The sequence below is a fragment of the Armigeres subalbatus genome, chromosome 2 (assembly GCF_024139115.2).
Source record: "Armigeres subalbatus isolate Guangzhou_Male chromosome 2, GZ_Asu_2, whole genome shotgun sequence".
Lineage (NCBI taxonomy): Eukaryota > Metazoa > Arthropoda > Insecta > Diptera > Culicidae > Armigeres > Armigeres subalbatus.
Window position 1 is genome coordinate 273,128,366 of NC_085140.1, and position 22,908 is coordinate 273,151,273.

General features: G+C 41.3%; 2 protein-coding genes across 7 annotated transcripts in view; one reads left to right on the forward strand and one right to left on the reverse strand.

Moving 5' to 3' along the window:
• The window catches only part of LOC134212256 (pancreatic triacylglycerol lipase-like), an 81,036-nt gene extending 78,502 nt beyond the window's left edge, over window positions 1–2,534 (forward strand). For all 6 annotated transcript variants that reach the window (XM_062689945.1, XM_062689947.1, XM_062689949.1 and 3 more), the window contains one exon: window positions 10–2,534. In XM_062689945.1, coding sequence (XP_062545929.1) covers window positions 10–127 — 118 coding nt within the window. In that variant the 3' untranslated portion in view covers window positions 128–2,534. The remainder of the gene's footprint in view (window positions 1–9) is intronic.
• Window positions 655–22,908, reverse strand: part of LOC134212255 (vesicular glutamate transporter 1-like) — a 68,561-nt gene continuing 46,307 nt past the window's right edge. Inside the window, 1 exon segment of the mRNA XM_062689944.1 lies at window positions 655–11,301. Coding sequence (XP_062545928.1) covers window positions 10,915–11,301 — 387 coding nt within the window. The 3' untranslated portion in view covers window positions 655–10,914.

Genomic DNA, 22,908 nt, shown 5'->3' on the forward strand with positions numbered 1-22,908 from the left:
TCCCGTCAGAGCCCGAGGGGTGTTCTACGTTACGACCAACGCGAAACCACCATACGCCAGAGGTTTCCCCGGGAAGAACCGCCGGACGGCCAAGAACAGCGAATACAGTGGCGTCCGCCGGAAGTGAAACCGACAGCCATCCGTCCAGTCATCGAAAGCAAAATGGTTGTGATACAAGTTACGTTATTACCTAGCAAACATAGAACAAAGGGTATCCAAACGCCGAAATCAGTGACATAAACCGTATTTGTAAATGTAGTGTTTAGTGATTAACGTATGTAGGACTAACATTGGGGAAAGTTCAAATGCGCAGTGGATTAACACTTACTTAGTTCGTAAGCAAACAGTAGCTATGTAGGAGAACGACAATTTATTTATGCACCTTCGGTTAGATGCAAGCGACAGCCGTAGTGGAAATAGGATCAAAGCAAATCAATTAAGTACGCTAAAACTAGTAACTCGCCAAATAGACTTTAGATTTCAGGAGAAACTGGAACGCGGAGTGTCGCGCAAAAACAAGTGTTACCTGTTCTGAGGAATGCCACCTGGTAGGAATGAAACTCTAGTGATCAAAATTATGAGTGCTCAATAGAATGGACGTGAAAATAAAAATGTTTATTTTTTTACCGTAGAACGATTAATAAAGAAAAACGCTTTTGATTCTCAACAGTTTAATATATACGTATCTTTATTGGTTGTCTCATAGCTTAAATGATTCAATATAGTTGCTGTTCGTCTTCGATTGCTGTAGTAGCCTATAATGTTGTACCGCACTTCTTCCCTCGCGATTCGCAAACTCAGCACGGAGTCTTGAATTTATTACCTTTTGATTTTTTTTATTTCATTACATTTATCTTACAGCCTACATCCGGATCCAAACACGATGAAGAAGAAACTTATTTTGTTCACATTTTTTTTTGTTATTACATACGATCAATGCCATATCAGGATAATGGTTTTATTTGATTTGCTTTATACATGGGAGACTAGCGTAATCCAACTTTCAACTTATTTAATTTTATATTTCATACAATATCCTATTAGTAGATGCTATCGGTGTAAACAATTAATCTAACAATGATGATTTGTAATGTTTTTCTTTATATTCTTGTTTGTCAGTTGCCTGAATTCTGATTTATCTCTGCTCCACTCAAGAGTCAAGAGCTTTAATATCAGAGAGGAGTTTTCATGTATTTCTCGTTTATGAGTTTTTGATAAATATTTTTAAATACAACAACAGTTGATATAACGAAACTTAAACAGTTGGAAAACTGGTCTGACTGTTCAACGATTATTCCACCGCATGTCAACAGTCAGTCTTGTATAGGTGTATATATTTACTTTTTCGATTTTTGGGAAGGATGTGCTACTAGAAAGGGAGGATGGAACTTGTGCAAGAGAAATTGCCATCCTTTAGTGAAGTTTTTTGGGCTATTTGAACTTATTTGTTACACAATGTACAGAAAAAATAACCCTATCATTATGAGCTACGCTGTAAGTTTTTATTCGTTCGTATTCGATACACGATCAACACATGTTAGAGACATAGTCAAAACAAACCTTATTTTGAAATAACAATTACAAACAATATTAAATTTAGTTAAATGATAACTGTAATACCCGTTATAGAATATTCAACTTACTTCATTAAGTGATGTTATGTGAACAGAAAATTTATAATACGCTTTATTTTTGTCATGTAAAGTCTTTATATTACTACTTCACATCCTCTGCATAATTGTGAATCATTGAACTTACAACGATACAAAATATTTACAGCAATGCGCTCCAATTTTAAATATTTGTCCCTATTCAGTTCATTAAATGCACAATTCTTCTCATTAACATTACCTACAAGTATATTATTTTGGTATTCTGTTGCAGGCGTACAAGTTTACATTACTCTTTATTCCGCTATTATATTACAAAGTATCGTCTGCATTATTACTTACGAACTAGGGTTTTATTGTATTTGTCACATTCGCAACTTGTTTGGGTTTGCTTCAGTTTACTTACATGCTAAAAATAATATCGATTATTTTCATAACGATTGAAACTCAACAATAATTGGAATAATTAACGTATTAATTCCAGGCAAATCATAGTGTCACCAAATACTTAGTTTTCTGCTACATTATTGGTATCTTACGAACTAGGGTTTTGTTATTGTCAACACAGCCTTTGAGAGTGAGTACACCTCAAATTGGTTTATCCGTTCTTAACGTAATTTTATTGAGAACATATTTATTTCAACCTCAAACACTCATCCAATTCACAGTCAATCCAGTCATTCATAAACAAAACAGAATATTTTTAATCGTCTCTTCATAAAATTGCGTAAACCAAGTTAAAAAAGTACCAGAAGAATCAGATTCGAGAACACTCCCTTCATAATAAATTACCATGTCAACTCATAGGGTATCTGTTTCATTATTAACAACATCCTTCTATATCAAAAATATTTGCCAAACAGGTAATTTAGGATCAATTTGTGTCGTGTTTTGTTGTTATCCGGCGTGCTCAACGCTGATAAATTTTTTTTTTTTAATTAAAAATAAAACAATTTGCCCACCAATTCTTTGGATTCGAATGGTATTGATTTGGGTTCATGGTGTGGATTCTAGGAGCGTTAACCTTATTGCATATTAATCTATGCAAAATCATCCTGCCATCACGAATCTAGGAACCTGCTGACCTTCTGACACCAGTTACGAGGAGTACACTCTCGAGCGTCTGTCTTGGAAGCTAAATCTAAGATGGCAGTCACATCCCAGTGGATAAAGATTCTTATTCTTACCTATTGTTCTTGAAAATAAATATCATGAACAAGCAGAGTCATAGCGTGGACTCCCAGCGCGAAACCTATATTTGGCGCCCCTTACTTTCATGCATGTTCAAAACAAAGATTTTTTCTGCGTTGTGGACTGAGTGAGCTTTTACGTCATTAATTCCTTGAGCCTCTTTAATCTGCATAATGCCAGTAAAAGACCAGAACGTCTTTAGAAATCTATTTTCTGGGAATTTTACGATTTCAATGACGCTAATAAAAAGACTAGATCCATTATTGCGTGGATGCCCTGCCAAAATAAAAATCGTTAATATTTTTTGTCGTGAATTAATGCACTTGCAGTAAATTAATGCAAATCTAACTGCAGGGTCGCTATCGGACCCAGTCGCATCAATAAGAACTCTACTTTGGAGTGGAATGAACTCCAACTATACAGTGGCTTGGTCGGTGGTTTGAAAGAACTACTGACCTTTCAATAAAAATCAGCTTTGGAGTGAATTGGTATTAATAGTGATTGGACAAAGTCGTATCAAGAAAAAACTAACTCTGGACCTATTCGGATCAAGATATATAACTTTCTGGAATGGCTCTATCGGTTTGGTTTGGTGGCACTGGTTGATTTTGTTGAACCAGTAAATTTCAACTTTGAATTTGGTCAGTTACCATCATTACTGAAATTCCTTGATTCCGATTCTCGTATTTATCATGCCGTTAGATGAGTGCCGTCATTTCAAATATTCATCCTTGTTTAAAGTTTTACTAGTTTATATAGATCCAAGAGATCCGTTTGTTACAGTGTACTCTGTGTTTCTCCTTTAGCGTATTGAAGTCCTTATCCAGAGCTCCTTTCCCAAAAGCTTATTTCATGTATCTTTCCAATGGCCTTTTCTGTCTTTCTATTTAACTTCCTTTTCTGTCAGGTAAATGATGAATAAGACAGAGAAGGCGATGATACAAATCTCCCAAATTGTGGGGAACATACTTTCTGTTCCGACGATGTGATACTTGTATCAGTTATTAACGGAAAAGGGCCTTCCGGAAATTATTCAAACGGTTGATTACGGATGTAGTCCCTGATGGAAATCGTTTGATAAAAGCTTTAAACTGAATCACTTTGAACCAGTGAATTTGAGAATATTTTTGTATCATTTCCCATAGTGAAATTCTGGATTTCGGTGCCCGCCTAAGGCCTGGCGCCCTTGGTGGGGGCCAACCTCACGCTACGGCGCTGTGAACAAGTAGAAGCGACGGTTTAGCTTCCGCTTAGCATGGTAAAATGGCTCAACTTACAATGAGGCAAACCTCCAGATTCTCAATAGAACCTCATACGACCAACGTTGGTCAAACTCTGAAAAATACAAAATGTCATCGGAAGTGATTCCTAAATACTAATACTGAGGGACGAACACTCCCCAACGCCAAAGCTCATACTGCGTTGATGAAGTGGGAGCCTATCATTGAAGGGTTTTATACGTTTACGTTACCAGATTTAGAACACGAATAACCGCTCTAGCAGCACGCATGTTCCATACAGGTTATTCCAAAGGATATGTGACCAGATTAAGTCACAATCTAACTGTAACTATTTTTATGTGATTTGTACTGCTCGGGTGAACCAAAACCATTAGTATGTAGCTGTGCATAATTGTATCACAACAACGCACCAGTGAAGCAGCAGTTCGCTTTTTTAGCTAGGAAATGGAATGTCATCCGGTCCGGATGCCGTTGAGTTTTATTCTTTGAAATGCAATGTTTGCGAGTGCCTTTCGAAAAGCTACTTAATAAGACACGCTTCATCAGATGATGAGTCACCGCACCATAACACTTGCATGTAGTTTTTAAATTTTTCTGCTTTTAGTTTAAAAAAAGGCCAAAACCGCTTATACTGTTATCGTAGATTCCAGCTGATTTGGATACGCAGCGTGCAGGAAACGTATTGTCATTTGACACTCATTAGAGACTTCTTTTCCCAGTGTTAAACAATATTATCGGCTTAGGTAGATCTGTGATTTCTTGCATCTTTCACTATCAATTTTCAAAACCAATTATCAACTCTGCACCGGGTGCAGATAGTAAAAGTAGTCTTTAGAAAGATTACAAGTCACTCGCAGCGTTGGACAACGCAGTCCCGTAAAGCAAAGATGTTGTCCTGTTGAAACAACGATGCCTACCTATGAGGAAAAGACAGCCTTGGTGGAAAAGAGGCTGCATCTCTGTAACCATTTGCGTAAAGCTAGAAAGCGATTTTTCCGTTCGAGGGATGAACAACGCAAAGTTGAGCTGCGTGACATAGAGACCAAATACAACTATTTGCACGCGCAATGCTCTAGCGGCTATATTCATCGCACGGCAGAAAGCTTTAAACGAAATCCAACACCATTCTGGTCATTTGTAAGAAGTCGGAAACAGACGAGCAGAATTCCTCAACGAATTAGTTACCACGAAGTTATTGCTGAAACAACGCTCGAATCAGCTAATTTGTTCTCGTCTTTCTTTCGAAGCGTGCTAAGTAATAACCGATCACCTTCGTCTGAAGAGTGCTTGAGCAGTTTGCCTCGATACGAATTGAGTATACCGCCTTTCAACTTTTCTCCAGAGGACGTGTCTAGCAAACTTCGAGATATAAAAATTACTCTAAAGGTGCTGGACCCGATCGTCTACCCCCGCTTTTCATCAAGAAGTGTAATGCGATTTCATTTTGTCGAACGAGGAATGCAACTGTCTTCAACTATATGATGTCATCTGCCAGCATCGCCCGAGTCATCACTGTCAAGGATCTTGGTGTACTACTGGCTGAGCATCTCAATTTTGCTCAACACATTGCAGTAACGACTGCAAAAGCATACGCAGTGCTTAGTTTTATAAAGCGCAATACACAGCAGTTCACCAAGTATTATAGTTTGAAGTCAATCTACTGCGCACTTGTACGGAGCATTCTTGAATATGGTGTGCTGGTCTAGGTACCACATCAGGCCGTTAACACTAATTGGATCGAACGAACTCAACGGAATTTCCTTCGTTTCGCTCTTCGCCTACTGTCATGGAATGATCCCGTTCGTTTGCCATCATGTAAGCATCGTTGCACCTTGGTACATCTGACAACTTTTGCTAGCATGAGGGATTCTCTTGCAGCGCTTATTCATGTTTGGCATATAAAGCAGCAACTTCGACTTCTCGGAACTTTTGAACAACATCGATCTCAACGTTCCGGCTAGAAATACTCGGCGTGCAGAATTCCTTCGTCTTCCTGTTCATCGTATTGTTTTCGGGCAAAACAACCCTTTCAATGTTTTACCCGTAATGCTGGGTAGACACCTTTACGTGGTGTGTTACGGGGTAAGATCTACCATGGTTACATTGCCAGCTACAGGCAAATCCTGACCCAACGAATACCTTCCTCATTATCCAACTCCGTGGTACTTATGAGGGTGTCGCTAAGTCGGTGGCCTCTCGTTAAGTGAGTACTGCATCAACACTTCCTTCCTCTCCCTAGTTACGGTGAAGATGGGCGTGGCCAGGAGTAGTAATCCTCATGCTTTTGTTATTTTTGTTTAAGACTGGAATCAAGGAACACTCCCCTTCTTGATTTCTGATAGCATTCTAGATAAGGATCTCAAAAGTAAAACATGAGTATCACTAGTGTCCAATCTACGAATTACACCGTAACAATGCTAATGCTAAAAACAACCCTTTCAATGTTTGTTCTCGTCGTTTAAACGAAGTGTCTGCGAAATTTGATTTTAATTTGTCTCAGTTAATGTTTAGAAATAGTCTAGTCTTGTAATCTTCTTATATATAAAAATGAAATGGTCTGTGTTCGTATACGCATAACTCGAAAACGGCTGGATGGATTTTTTTCATTTCTTCAGCAGAAACATTCGTTATAGTTTCCGACGGGTTTATATGATATTTCCTAATGCGAAAATTACAACTAAAGTTGAGCAAATCGTGAAAAACTAAAATTGTGATTTCTATGCGAACTTTGCATGGGCAGTTCGGAACGCACATTCTCGCCTACTATGCAGGACAACGTCTGCCGGGTCGACTAGTAAATAAATAAATAAATATATCATTCAGGACTTGGTTGATCGGGTAGTAGTAGCTTGTAAATGTAATGAACGAAATTCTATTAGCTCAATCGACCTGCTAGGATGTTTAACGATGCACGAATACATCTTTCAGGACTTGAATAATCGGGTAGATCACATGTTCTGAGCTTCAGGGCGTTTTGGAGACCTTGAAATAGTTTACATTTATCCATAACTTGATCAATTTAAGTCTTGATTAAAAAAACGTTTTTGGACATATACCTCAGCTTAGGACATTTTGTTTCTAGACATATTTCCTAAAACGTTTAAGAATATAAACTCCAGAAGGGTTTGGACATCCGAAAAAAAATGTCAACACTTATTTAGTTATATCCATACTAGTTTTGGCAGGATTCAATGAAAAAATCCAAATTCGTATGTAAAAAAGTCGTCCTAGAAGGGTTAAGGCTATATACTGCTCGCTTGTTCGATCATTGTTAAAATTGGGCACGGTAATCTGGTGTCCGTACCAATCGTCCAATCGTTTATTAGTCAATAAGAATTCTACACACTGCATGAATCTTTGTTTCTTCTTCTTCTTTCTTCTTCAATGGCTCCACATTCCAACTAGAGCTTGCCTGCTTTTTTCAACTTAGTGTTCTATAAGCATTTCCACAGTTATTAATAGAAAGCTTTTCTATGCCCTTGCATTGCATGAGTATTGTAGCTTGTGTGGCAAGTATGAAGGATACATTATGCCCAGGGAATCGAGAATGCAAAATTATCCTAGTCCGGATTCAGGAGAAGATCGATGTGACTCTCCGGCTGCAGCAAGCTGGATTCCGTGCCGAATCCTGTGTGGACCATATTGTCACACTCCGCATCATTCTGGAGCAGGTCAACGAATTCCAAGAGTCCCTTTACTTGGTATTCATTGACTACGAAAAAGCTTTCGACCGTCGACCAATCACGAGAATATGTGGGGCGCCCTGAGACGCAAGGGGGTTCCTTAGAAAATCATCGGCCTCATCGAGGCACAGTACGAGGCCTTTTCGTGTATAGTGCTGCACAATGAGGTCTTGTCCGACCCTATCCGGGTCGTAGCTGGTGTGAGACAAGGATGTATTCTATCACCGTCACTGTTCCTCATCGTAATCGACGAGAATCTGGTAGATGCGATTGACCGTGAACCAAACCGCGGGCTGTTATGGCAGCCTATAACCATGGAACACCTAAACGACTTCGAATTGGCTGATGACGTTGTGCTCCTCGCGCAACGGCGCTCTGATATGCAGAGTAAGCTCCACGACCTTGCCGATCGCTCCTTTTCGGCAGGTTTAGTCATCAACGTCAACAAAACCAAATCGTTGGATGTAAACACGGTAACTCTTTCCAGTTTTACAGTAGTCGGGCAACCAGTGGAGAATGTTGAAAGTTTCCAATATCTTGGTAGCCAAATGGTGTCAGACGGCGGTACCAAGATCGACATAGGCGCACAGATCAAGAAAGCAAGGGCTGCCTTTGCGAGTTTAAGAAATATCTGGAAAAACAGGCAGATAAGTGAACGCACCAAAATACGAATTTTCAACTCTAACGTGAAATCTGTGCTCCCAAGCAGCACACTTGTCATAAAGGAGTTACTGTCACTTATGTAAGACCAAATCTGGTCATATATGAGTTGTTGCAACCAAATCAGTCTAAATTGTGCTTCTAGGGCTGTTATACGCTAGCTAAACATGGTATGTATCTGTGGAGAACACTCGACGGCTTCAGGTGTTCATCAACAGATGCCTGCAGTGTATAATTCGGGCCTGGCGGCGCCACAACTGGATCTCAAACAACGAGCTTCATCGTCGTTGTCACCAGAGGCCGATAGCAATAGAAATTCGGGATCAAAAGTGGGGCTGGGTCGGCCACACTCTACGTAGGGGCGGAAACGAAATCTGTAAACAAGCATTAGATTTGAACCCAGCGGGACATCGCAGCAGAGGCAGACCCACGGCGAAGCTCAATAAAGAAATAAAAGAAGTCGACCGAAATCTAACCTGGCTACAGGTTAAAGCGATAGCTATGCAACGCGCAGGATGGAGATCTTTCAAGTCGGCCCTTTGCACCACCGGAGGTGTACAGGATTCATAAGTAAGTAAGTAAGTCGGAATCGAGAATGTTTCCGACCCGAAAACATCCTAGACCGGACCGTGAATCGAACTTGCCATCTCCGGATTAATAATTCTTCGCATTTGCTTGCAAGGCTAACTGGAGTCCCATCTTTGCTTACTGCATATTAAATTCATTTAAGAAATTAAATGAGATTTTTACGCCAATTTTAGCATGACCAACAATGTTCAAAATGACATGAGTAACATCGTTTTCATGAATTAATTTGAATATCGCAATCAACAGACCAATATGAAAGCTTTTGTTTGCAGTATTCAAATAAATTCATTAAAAAATGTAGCTTAGGTCCGTTTTAAAAGTTATGCGGAATATGTTTCTATAGAATATTGTTGTTTGAGATTCTCTGACAGGGGAAAGGGGTCATACAAATGAAACAGAAATTTCTACATAGCTCAAGATTCTATCAAGCAAATGCAACCAAATTAGCATTGTAGAGGTTTTTAAAGACACGAATCGTTTCTATTGGTGGTTCGAACTTTCCTCCTGTCGGGAAGGAGTGGTTTCCTACAAATGAAACACTCATTTCTGAATAACATTCCCTAGTAACATTTTGGTTTTATACTGGTTTTATAACATTCTTGAAAAGTTAATTTTGGTCTCCAAGAGTGTTATAGAACTTAGAATGTTACTTGGGTTCTGAAGGTCTTAATGAAATCGAATAGCAGAAAAGACATCAAAACATAAATTGTGAATACAAAAAAAAAAGCCGTCTAATCAATTTTAGGCGAGACTAAGTTCGATGGATCAGCTAGTAAATAAATAATTCAGCGGTAAAGATTAAAGTAAATGCTTTAAAGATTAATGATAAACCTAAAAATTGAGACTGTACAAACAGATTGAACATATAAAATATTTCACTTTGTATTAAGATGATCTTTGTGTAACAAAAAAATGTTGTCAAAATAACCACAATCTTCCACACTTCCATTCGTCCAACAGTATTCAGAGTAGAACTTTAACAAAATATTTGTCAGCGCTACCACTCATACCCAATATTGACTACTATATTATTTGTCCTAAGTTGTGCAGCACGAGCTACCTTCGGGCAGCTTCGAACTATGTTCTTCCCTTCGTGTATCTTCATTCAACTGCAACGCATATATCAGTTAGGTCTACAAGTGTACGTACAAGTTAGTAAATTGACTCTTTTAGTTGAAAGAAATGCGCGTATTTTACAAAACCGAAAGCATACTCCCACTAGTTAACTAATCCCATCAATATGTAGTTAATAAATGTATGTATTACCTGATTAGGAGAGGGTGGATAGTGAACAGGCGAACTACAATCGTTTTCATAACTAATATGCAGGGGGATAATGTACAATTATGTATGATTGATTCTAAGATTTTCAATTGGTTATGTTGCCTACTACAAGCATTCATTGTGCTTCAGATTAACAAATGCTTTGCCCTACTTGCGTGCTATGTTTCGTTATTGTCGTTTCACAGCAATATTTACAATGATGGTTTAGGTAATTCTGATACATTACTATTTACCAGATACAGCGAATAATATCGATCTACATATTCTTTGTAACTTTCACTTAAATAATCTTGATCTTACACCGTCAGTTGCTCCAGTATTTGTTAGAACTATCTAAGTTATAATTGCTTAAGCAGGGTTAATTTTTTCCATTTTGTTTCAAGATACTATTAGAATTATCAACCGAAATACTTATTAATTTGATATTGTATACCATAAAATGCTGAACTCTTCCCACAAGACTTTTATTGCAGTTCATCGCTTTTCCCACCACCTTGTCTAACACAGATAATTCGTTCCAGAGAGACACTTGTACGGAAACAATAGTCTACCTAAGATCACAATGAACAAAGCAACAGCCACCTCGGGGGTGACCTCAAATCTTAACGACTCTATCTAGTTACAACTGAACGTTACGGTTTTCTTAAGTCGCGCAGGTCAATACGAACGTTCGTCCGGGTTGCCGTGTAAGTAGGTGTCCTTGGCTTCCGGCTGCACCGGTTCCTCGTTGATCACATTCGGGTAGGCAAACGGATTGCCTGCCACGTGCGAAACCGCCCCGTAGCTTACCGTCTTGGTGCTGTTGATCTGCGCCGACGGATCCATGCTGGCAACCATTGGTGCCCCACCTGCGCCGGCGGTGGTGTCGTTGAATGTCGTTTCCTTCTCGTACCCACTGGCCATTGGATCCCACGCTTTCTGTTCCTCGATTGTCGGTTCAGCCCACGGTTGCAATTCCCCTGATGCGAATATACCGTAGAATGTGATACCTACCAGATGGACCGTGGCTGCTATCATAAACACGGTGGACCAGCAGGATTTTGGCTGTAAAAATAGGGAAAACAGACATCGATTAACTTCCCAATCAGCGGAATTCCACCCGAACGAACCCTATGAAGCCCCATTCACTCATAGCCAGCGAGGAATTCCTTACATAACTCATAAATCTGTTACTTGTTAATAGAGAGTACTTTATTCACATGGCTTCATGCCAACCCCGGATGGAGTTGCGAAGCCAACTAACGATCTCAAATATTTCAGACATCATTCAAACGAGAAAGCTGCCATAACGAATGCGAATGGAGGGTATTTGTGATTGCATCCTTATATGGGGAACATTCCCACCAAAGAATCCCAACGAATGTTTGCAGAGGAAAGGGTAACCTATTTGTAAGTGCGACTCCCTCGTTGCATGAGAGTAACATAATAGAGAGCATGGCGAAAGGAATGTGAAACATGGTAACAATGCGGAATTTGCTAACCAAGGCAACCAGACAGCACTAGGAGAGAGGAATCTTTTGTCCTGTTCAATGTAGATGGGTTTATCGTGATAGATTTTAAAATCTGGAAACAATCAATTTTGTTATGAAGAGGAACAGATAATGGCTTTTATTGTCTCACGTCTCAATATAATATTATTTTAGTTGAGTCAATTTCGGACTAAGATCCGAACGAAACCCATGTATTCAAAGAAACGGATTGTAGATTGGATTTCAGAATTGATCTGGTAATGGGATTTAAAGATTCGAATTCAAAGATCAGATGGAATTGAATTTGACTCCATACTGTTTCATATGCTCGGTTTTTGTCAGCTCAACAAATTCGCGAACTCTTTGTCGTTATTCATTATTGTTCTGGCGCAGAATTTTGACGAAAAGGTATCACCTGAAGAAAGGGTTATTTATAGCTTCCATTTGTATCAAGTGCATTCCATTGAGTTTACTACGTGTTGATTGCAAGGTAAGCCAAGTGTAACTGGAGTGAGTTTAATAAGCGTTTGTTTTAAATTTATTTTTTCGGCTCAAAAGGCATACGTTCCGAATAAAAATTATAATAGAAAAACAATATGACGTAATGTAACATTTCTATTGTTAACACTAAATTTACTCTACATTTTAATGTTGATATAACAGTTTTACTTATGGTTATTCCATCTGATCTTTTACTTATACTTATGTACACCTCCGGTGGTACAAAGGGCCGACTTGAAAGATCTCCATCCTGAGCGTTGCCCGGCTATCGCTTGAACCTGTTGCCAGGTTAGATTTCGGTCGACTTCTTTTATTTCTTTATTGAGGCTTCGCCGCCATGAGCCTCTGGGTCTGCCTCTGCTGCGATGTCCCGCTGGGTTCCAGTCTAATGCTTGTTTACAGATCTCGTTTCCGCCCCTACGTAGAGTGTGGCCGACCCAGCCCCACTTCCGATCCCGAATTTCTGTTGCTATCGGCCTCTGGTGACAACGACGATGGAGCTCGTTGTTTGAGATCCAGTTGTGAGGCCACCTGACCCGAATTATATACCGCAGGCATCTGTTAATAAACACCTGCAGTCGTTGAGTGTTCTCCACTGATACACACCATGTTTCGCTAGCGTATAACAGCACAGATTTCACGTTAGAGTTGAAAATTCGTATTTTGATGCGTTCACTTATCTGCCTGGTTTTCCAGATATTTCTTAAACTCGCAAAGGCAGCCCTTGCTTTCTTGATCCGTGCGCATATGTCGATCTTGGTACCGCCGTCTGACGCCATTTGGCTACCAAGATATTGGAAGCTTTCAACATTCTCAACTGGTTGCCCGGCTACTGTGAAACTGGAAGGAGTCACCGTGTTTACATCCAACGATTTGGTTTTGTTGACGTTGATGACTAAACCTGCCGAGGAGGAGCGCTCGGCAAGGTCGTTGAGCTTACTCTATGCATATCAGAGCGCCGTTACGCGAGGAGTGCAACGTCATCAGCCAATTCGAAGTCGTTTAGGTGTTGCATGGTTATAGGCTGCCATAACAGCCCGCGGTTTGGTTCACGGTCAATCGCATCTACCAGAATCTCATCGATTACAATGAGGAACAGTAACGGTGATAGAATAGGGTCGGACAGGGCCCCATTGTGCAGCACTCTACACGAAAAGGCCTCGTACTGTGCTTCGATGAGGCCGATGATTTTCTCAGGAACCCCCTTGCGTCTCAGGGCGCCCCACATATTCTCGTGATTGAGACGGTCGAAAGCTTTTTCGTAGTCAATGAATACCAAGTAAAGGGACTCTTGGAATTCGTTGACCTGCTCCAGAATTATGCGGAGCGTGACAATATGGGCCACACAGGATCTTCCGGCACGGAATCCGGCCTGCTGCCGCCGGAGAGTATCATCGATCTTCTCCTGAATCCGGGCTAGGATAATTTTGCACAGAACTTTGAGAACGGTACACAGCAACATAATGCCTCGCCAGTTATCGCATACAGTCAGATCACCCTTTATGGGCACCTTCACTAAGATACCTTGCATCCAGTCGACCGGGAAAGTTGCGGTGTCCCAGATATTATGAAATAAACGATGCAGTAGTTGAGCGGATGTCATAGGGTCAGCTTTGAGCATCTCGGCTGATATGCGGTCGACCCCTGGGGCTTTATACGATTTCATGCTTTGGATGGCTGTTGTAATCTCTAGTAGTGATGGAGCTTCGGTATTGACGCGTGTTATACGTCGGATCCTAGGCAGATCATGCCGAGGTGGTGATGGCCTGGCTGGCACTTGAAAAAGATGTTCGAAGTGCTCGATCCAGCGTTTCAGCTGGTCAGTTGGGTCGGTCAATAACCCGGTTGCGGCGGCTCTCTCTCCTTCGTCGGCTAGAGAGTCTGCCCACGCTCGCTTGTTCCGTCGACATGAGCGTTTTACTTCCTTCTCAAGAGCCGCGTATCGTTGACGGGCTAAGACTTTGGCTCCTCTGGTTATCGATCGCTCTATCGCGGCTTTGGCTTCTCTTCGCTCCTCTATCTTCCTCCAGGTCTCATCGGTGATCCATTGTTTTCTCCATTGGTCCATTGGTCTTCCACGCTGCCACCTTCCGGAATATCTGCAGCACGCGTCTCCAGTTCTTCAACGAAGGACCGTTTCACCGTAGCATCTTCCAGTCGGCGTGTGTTGAATCGTCGTCCAACTCTTTCCTCCTGCCGACGAATCCGCGCAATGCGCAGGCGTATTTCGCCGATGAGGAGGTGATGATCAGATGCGATATCGGCACTACGTTTATTCCGTACATCAAGAAGGCTCCGTTTCCATTTTCGGCTGATGCAGATGTGGTCGATTTGATTTTCTGTAAAGCCGTCACGGGACCCACGTGACCTTCTAAACCGGTCGATGAAGGCAGAGCGATCCCCCGATCACCATGTTGTTATTACCACAAAATTCTGCGAACAGCTCTCCGTTTTCGCTCATTTCTCCGAGACCATGGCGTCCCATAATGCGCTCATGGTTCGAGTTGTCGGATCCGATCTTCGCATTGAAGTCGCCCAAACAGATCTTGATATCACCCTTCGGAATTCTATCTACGACGGCATTGAGTTGACTGTAGAAGTTCTCTTTGTCTTGCAGATCGGCAGCATCGGTTGGCGCATAACATTGGATTATAGTAAGGCTTCAGACCCGTGTTCTAAATCTGGCAACGATTATCCTTTCACTTATAGATTCCCACTTCATAAGCGCAGAGTGTGCCTGAGCGCTCAGTAGGAAGCCAACTCCGCGATGCCGGGGAGCGTATTCACCTCGTAAACCAGAGTATAGCAGAACTTGTCCCAATGGCGTTCTGTGGTCTCCAAAGTTTGGCCAACGGACTTCACTCAGTCTCAGGATCTCAAGCTTCATGCGGCGTGCCTCATTGGCAAGTTGTGCCAATTTACCCTGCTGGGCTAGGGTTAAAACGATCCATGTTCCTATTCGTGTCCGTTGTCCGTTGTGACATAACAGTGGAATCACAATAAAACGTATTCTAATCAACCGTTCAGTCAATGGTAACTGAAGTTTTCGTAATTGAATATATGGTTGGTTAAGTATCGTAACAATACAAATTTTGGCATTTTTTCCATACATATTTATTCGCAAAACTGTAGATTATAATGTGTGCAAAATTTCAACATGAAAAAAATGTGACATATTTCACACATAGTATGTGAGGTCGGTAAAGCAGAACTGAAAGAATATCTGTGTCTGTGCTCATACACTTCTTCTAAAATTCCGGCTCCTAGCGTAGGCTAGTTCGCCGACTGGCTGGCTGATCCACTGCTACTCGATCCCTCGGCGGTCGTGCCACAAATTTCTTAACTAGAATCCTCCCCAGGTAACATTTTAAGTTTTATAACGCACTTGAAGACCATAATTTACTCTACAAGAGTGATATAAAACCACCATATAACCAAAATGTTACTAGGGTCCTGACTCCCCCCGACATCAAGGGTGGTCCACCAGTACCGGCGAAGGAAACTTCCGCACTGATGGTCCCCCGACTACCAGCGGCTATCGCAGGGGACGCTTTCGTCCATTGCGCTTATTTCGTCTTCGGTTTGCAGAGGCAGTCCGGCGGTGGATGATGTCCGCACTGCCTGTGCCCTACATATCTGAAGCGCTTTCTTTTTCTTTTTTCAGCAGGTTGGCTGTTCGAGTGCCAAGGTCGGTTCGATGATTCCGGTTGGAAGAAGACTTCCGGATCGCCGGCGCCTCGACGACCCGAGGCCAAACACTGCTCAATGCCCTGAACTTTTCCCCGAGACTACGCTTATTCGCTGGTCACTTCTCCATATGCTGTGCAGCTCTGGTGCAATTCATCAACAATGCCTGCTGAGTGTGATTCTATTGTTTTGTATTTTTCTCTGCTCCTCTTTGCCTATGACGGTGCCTTTCAGTCAGAAAGACAAAGCAGGAGTAGCTTAGCTAACTCGGTTTGCCAGCGGGCTGAAGCTGATGATCATTCGGCACAAATTTCCTGTCATTGTCATTCATGTGATAGTATTCACCCATGCATTTATATAGGGCCGTCGCATTCACGCAGCAGCGAGTGAACTGAATGGACTGTCACTGCGGGCTGCGTGTGCAATGAGAATAGAGGTCTTTTGTTTACTCTATCTTTGATTGTTGCTGCTAAACATTTTCAGTTTTCACTGTTAGGAAGTGAGTGTGAAGAGGCAATGGTATCAATATCCAACAAATTTCAGTCACTGAGATTGAGAATTCGCACCACTGCTTCGAATACCACGTGTTCTGGAGTCTCTTCAACATTCTCACACTCTGGACATAACGGTGAATTAGTATGTCCAAACCGATGTAAGTACTTCCGAAGCATCCGTGACCCGACAGAAACTGCGTCAGGTAAAAGTTTACTTCACTATGCTTTCTGGTTTTCCACACCGACAAGTTTGGATGAGCCGGTGTGTCCTCCTCCCTTTCTCCGTACTGTCCCACTCTTGTTGCCATCTCGCCATCGAACGGATTCTCACCTCCGTTTCTGGTGTCTCTTCGCCGATAACACTCAATGTCTTCCTCCTGGGTGATGCAGATTGGTAGTATCCTAGCAATAACGCATACTGCCTCCGACGATATCGTTCTATATGCGCTCGCGACTCGAATGGCCATCAGCCGGAACACACTTTTCAGCTTTTTCCGGTTCCGCTTGGTTTGCAGTACATTACCCCGAGCAGGAACCCCATACCGCAGTATCGATGATGAGACACAAGCTAGCAGACGCCTCGTGTTGCTTTTTGGCCCGCCTACGTTTGGCATGATCCTCGCTATTGCGTTCATGGCCTTCGCCGAGTTTTCACAGGCGTAGTCAACGTGGCTGTTGAAATTTAGCCGATCGTCGATTATCAGCAATCGCATGGCCTTCGACGACGTTCTCCATCCGCTAGATCGCTTTGCAGTTGCTGACTAATAGCATCTTCTTTTTGTGGTGAGCTATCTGCAGCTTAACACCATTCAAACCCACGATTTTTACTTTCCTGGGTAGCTGCAAAGTCAACACTCCGTCATACATCCCGTTCTAAAAAGTTGGACCGAGTATGGAGCCCTGGGGAACCCCCGCTGTAACGCGCATAGATTTATGTCCTTCGTTCGTATTGTACATCAGAACTCTACCCTGAAAATAACATTTCAGTATATTGGGCCCTCCTTAGCCGTGCGGTAAGACGCGCGGCTACAAAGCAAGACCATGCTGAGGGTGGCTGGGTTCGATTCCCGGTGCCGGTCTAGGCAATTTTCGGATTGGAAATTGTCTCGACTTCCCTGGGCATAAAAGTATCATCGTGCTAGCCTCATGATATACGAATGCAAAAATGGTAACTTGGCTTAGAAACCTCGCAATTAATAACTGTGGAAGTGCTTAATGAACACTAAGCTGCGAGGCGGCTCTGTCCCAGTGTGGGGATGTAATGCCAATAAGAAGAAGAAGATATTGCACAGATAGTTGGGGGTCCGCATTCTGTGCAGCACCACCGCGATGACTTCAAAGCTGGCGCTGTTGAACGCGTTCTTCACGTCTATCGTGACCACGCGCAGTACCGACCTCCTCGTCTCTTCTGCTTGGACGCCTTCTTAGCACTCTCGAGCACTGTTCGAATTGCATCAACCGTCAATACTGCTTTACGGAATCCAAACTGCATATTCAACAATCCGCCCTCTCCCTCTGTACATTTCGTCAGCCTATTGAGGATGATTCTTTCAAGGAGATTCCCGAGCGTATCTAACAGGCATAGAGGCCTGAACCTGGCCGGATTGCCGGATGACTTTCCTGGCTTAGGCAGCAACACCAGCTTCTGGATCTTCCACATTTATGAAAAATTACCTTCGTCCAGGCGCTTTTGCAGCGCCTTCTTAAACATGTCCGGGTATGCCAGGATTACAGCTTTTAACGCAACGTTCGGTATTCCATCCGGACCGGGGGCTTTCTTCGCTTTCAGGCGTTTAGTCGCTTCTGCAAGCTCGCTATTGGACACTTGTCGATCTACGGTGTTTGCTTCTCCTTCTGCGTCGTACGGTTTTGGTGGCCACATGGTCGGATCATGTTTTTGGAAAAGACCCTCCACAGTTGCCTTGAACTGGTCCTGGCACATTTCAGCTGGCGTCGATGGACCTTTGATCTTCGCCACCACGACCCGATACGCGTCACCCCAGGGGTTGGCGTCTGCTCCTCGTAGCAGTCTGACTTGCTAAGTTGGATAGCCCGTTTCAATGCGGTCCTAGCTTCCCGGAACGGCGCCTTGCGTTCCTCTTTCTCTGGTTCCGATCTGTGCCCGCCACCGTGCTTTGAGGCAAGCAGCGCGTAGTGTACTGAGTCTGTCGTTCCATCAGATAGCAGGACGCCGATTACTTCTCGGTTATAGTTTTCGTGGCATTGTAGCGTCGCAAGCTGCTACCATCCTGCTTGTTGGCTCGGCCGCATCAATGATCTCGGTACTGCTGTCCAGTCGATGTGCCTCAACGAATAGGCCTTTGTTGAAGGCTTTCGTTTTCTACCTCCATTCACTGGTTATCCTTCTTCGTGTTGGACCAGGGTTACGGTTTCGAATTGTCTGGTGGTCGCTGTAAGAGTACTCCTCGCTTACAGTCCATACTTGCCGTCAACGAAGGACTGCAGAACGTGATGTCGATGATAGACTCCATCCCATCTCTCCGAAATGTGCTCACCGAGCCTTCATTACACAATCGTACATCTAGCTCCGCTAGAGCTACAGGATATATCCTCTTGTCTTGGTCACTCGACTGCCCAATTCCACCGCCCTATGACTACCGACCTTCGTCCGATCAGCTCATCGATTAACTGATCCAATATCTGGCTGAACTGTTCCACGGTCCACCTTGGAGGTACATAGCAGCTGCATATGAAAATGCCGTTGATTTTGGCAATCACGAAGCCTTCGCATGAACTCTTGAATAGGGAATTTGCCCATGACTTGTATCGCACCTATACCCGTTCTATCTGTCACCCAGTTGCCGTTATCAGAGGGAACTCGATACGGCTCTGCAATTATCGCGACATCGCACATCGTTTCTGCTGTAGACTGCCATAACAGTTGCTGTGCGGTTTCACAATGATTCAGATTAATCGGAATTATCACCACTACTGCTGACCGGCGATCGCCCTCTTGTAGGCTGGGCATTTGTAGCCACCCGTCTGATGGTCATTCCCCTCCTCTGAAGGGCAAAGCATACACTTCGGTCTTTGTGTGCAGTCTCTCGCAAGATCACCTTTTTACCCCACATTTCCAGCACATGTTAGATCTGCCTGGACCTTTACAAGCTCCTTCCCGGTTTTCAAAGCCCAAACACTTGAAGCATCTCTCGGCAGATTTGCTCATCTTTGGGGGGGGATTTCAATGGGGGATTCTGGGGGATTTCAATGGGCATTTCGACCATCCAACCGCCAGTTTGCCTACTTCCAGTGCTTTATGAGCAGCGGTTACTGGCAGACGAATCATCGCTTTCTGTGTGCCTTTGTAACGCCTTCCTAATCCAATAGATTCTATAGCAAATTTATTGTTTTGAATATCAATGATACAATAAAATGTATTATTTTTCTATTGAGTAATTCTCGCTGAAACCGGGCCACTATTTGCACGAAGTTCTTAAAAATGCCTAAATTTATATTCTTTCGAAAGCTTTCGGCGAGCATATTAAGGATCCGAGTTAAATTAATCAGAAAGATGAACCCATCGTTAGTTATACACGAAATCATTTTAATAGACCCCTCGATTTTCGTCAATTTTTGACTCACCAAAACTGTCATAACTCCAACATTTCTCAACCGATCATAGAGATCAGCATATTGTTGGAAAGAGGAAGAGTGTATCCTTAATTTTCAATAATAAAAATATAAGCAGCCATATTGAATTTGGCCGCTTTATATTGTGCATTGTGTCCGAAAATCTTAGGTGTATGTTTTTTCTATCAAAAGTCATGTATTATTTACCAATACAAAAATTCTTGAATTATTTAATACAATAACTTGAATATGGCTCCGTTATGCTCAAAACTTTTGAGCCCTTCAAATAAAATACTGTTGTAGATATGCTTTCGATTTTTGAAACATATTTGGCTTAGAATCGTGTATGAAATCAAGGAACTGACGTCGTAGTACCTTATTAATAGCCTATTCAGATTGGGCTATATATGACTTTGTTAAGTGAGAGGGTATCCAATTATTACGAGGTGTTCAGACTGCAGCAAGATAATATATCTTGACGTTTCCATGTTTCCTCATTTGCACGCTAATACAGGGTTGAATTCAAGGTGAGTTTTAAAATTTAATTTGCGAAATCAAGCATTTGTGTGGCGACAATCGAACATTTTTTTCTGAACAAAGTTTCTACGAAAAAAAAATATGAAAAGGGATTTTCGAAGAATATTTGAAGCTCTCATTAAGGATAATGAGCGAAGCTACATTCATTAGTTGGGTGCGCCGTTCCTCGGGGAATCAGACTATTCCTCAATTTATTTTTAAGTTTAAAAAGTATTTTGATTCTGTACTATGATCGAACGGAGATTTGATAGAAAAATTTAGATACTTTTGGGAATTCTCACAAATAAATAAAAAAAGGACGATTGGACCAATTTTCAAGAAATATTATCGAACTAAAATGTATTTCCACCAGTATCTCCATGTATGAAGGGCAACTCATCATTTTTTTTTTTTTCAAAAATGGAAACTGAACCATTGCGTTCTACTCGACAATCAATGATACAGCTTCTAACTACAGCTGATACAGCTAAATCGAATCGTGTGAATGTGATATAATTTTAACTGGATTTTGGATGAATTAATGCATTACCAATCCATGTTTTATTTAAGGTTATTCTACTTTATATATACATCCCATTCAAATCGCACAGTTGTCCCACGTGAAAAATGTTGAAATCCAAAGTATATTAAGCCATTCAAGGAACAGAATTGAAACAATTTATGAAATCATGTTTATTCATCAAATAGGGTATCTGTTCCTATATCAATAACAATAAGCCAATGCGCATATGAAATGCATTTATTTCTCACACAATAATGAAGAAACATGAGAATAATTATGCTCGGCTCACGTCATTTTTAATTGATAACAATTTGGTAACTTCAAAAATGAAATTGTTATCTCAATTTAGAAATATTTAGCTAAAAAACATTATCACTGCCATGCACCTATTTCAATAACATTCAAAAAAAGTTAATCCTATGCCTGTACCTATATCAATAATACTGTTTCCAACATAAAATACGCACACTATTACTTGTGTGTATACGTAACGATATGATTGCAGTGATGCCGAATTCTTCAATGTTTTGTATTTGAGTTGAAACATAATTACAAAATTCCAGTTTTCGTTGTAGTTTTCCAACTTATCAGTTTAATTTTATGTTTATCATAGCTTATCTCTTCGATATACCTTGTTTTACAAACATAAGAGTTGAATTTCACAGTAAAAGTTCATTTAAGCATTTTTGAAATAAAAATCTAGGTCGGCAACCCTTGCCGATGCTGCAAGCCATGTAAATAGTTTGGAATACGGACAAGAATAATTTAGACGTTGTTCGAAATAAACCTATATCAAACTATAGGAAATCGCGTTAGTTTTTCAAGTATGATTATATTTATAGTGAAATTGTGATGTGCTCTATGTGTTGTGAAATTTATTTTGAAAGGATTCATTCATTTTAGCTGGAAATTGAGTGGAAAACAACGGCGTGAAATGAGATGAATCTGCTAGTAGCAATCGAGCAGAGCATCAAATCAACAGTTCAGAGGTAGGAAAATGAAAATGAATGTGTTTTATAATTTTGTTTTTAATAATTTGAGTCTTGTGAACTAAAACATTACTCAAACGGAATTTTAAATAATATTCCAAACATTGGAGAAGGTGGTCTATTCATTATTGTGTACATACGATGTGAGAAATTGTTATCAAATTGATTTTTTATTTGGTTTATCGACGGTTGAGATTAATATACGGGCTGTTATTAATATGGGAACAGATACCCTATATTCGTTTTACAACCATTCCTACGTTTTAAATTGTCTTCCGCATTGGCCCTTGAACTTTGAAAATTTATTCGATTTGTTCTATTAAATCTAGGTTCAAGTTAAATACTTCATGTTAATTCTAGAGAGCATCTGTTTTTTAAACAATTCATGTTGAATAAGTGGAGAATAAATAATTATCATCATTATTTTTCATCATATAAAATGCTTTCCACAAAACCATCACAATCCGAGCGCTCTTCTTCAGCGCTCAGAAGATTTCCATCTAACATGCATTCGACCCTGCTGCGACAGAAAGAGCATGACTGTCAACTACGAAACGAAATGAAAACAGAGAGAATTTTCTCTCTGGCAAAGAGAGCATGACGCTTATCAGTTTTGTTTTGTTGAATTTCTCCCTGCATTTCAGTTAGAACGAAAGCTCTCTCGTAATAATTCTTCGTAATAAATTCTTGATGACTCTTTTTAGCGGGTATCTTTTGACAGCGCAAAATGTATGGAATATTACGTAAATAATGACATCATAAAGCGTATTTACCCTGAAACGCCAATTATTATGTCATTAATGGCGTAATCTGAATAGGCTATAACCATGAAAATAATATTCGTTGGTCAGATGGCCCTTCAAAAAATAATTTGGTAAATC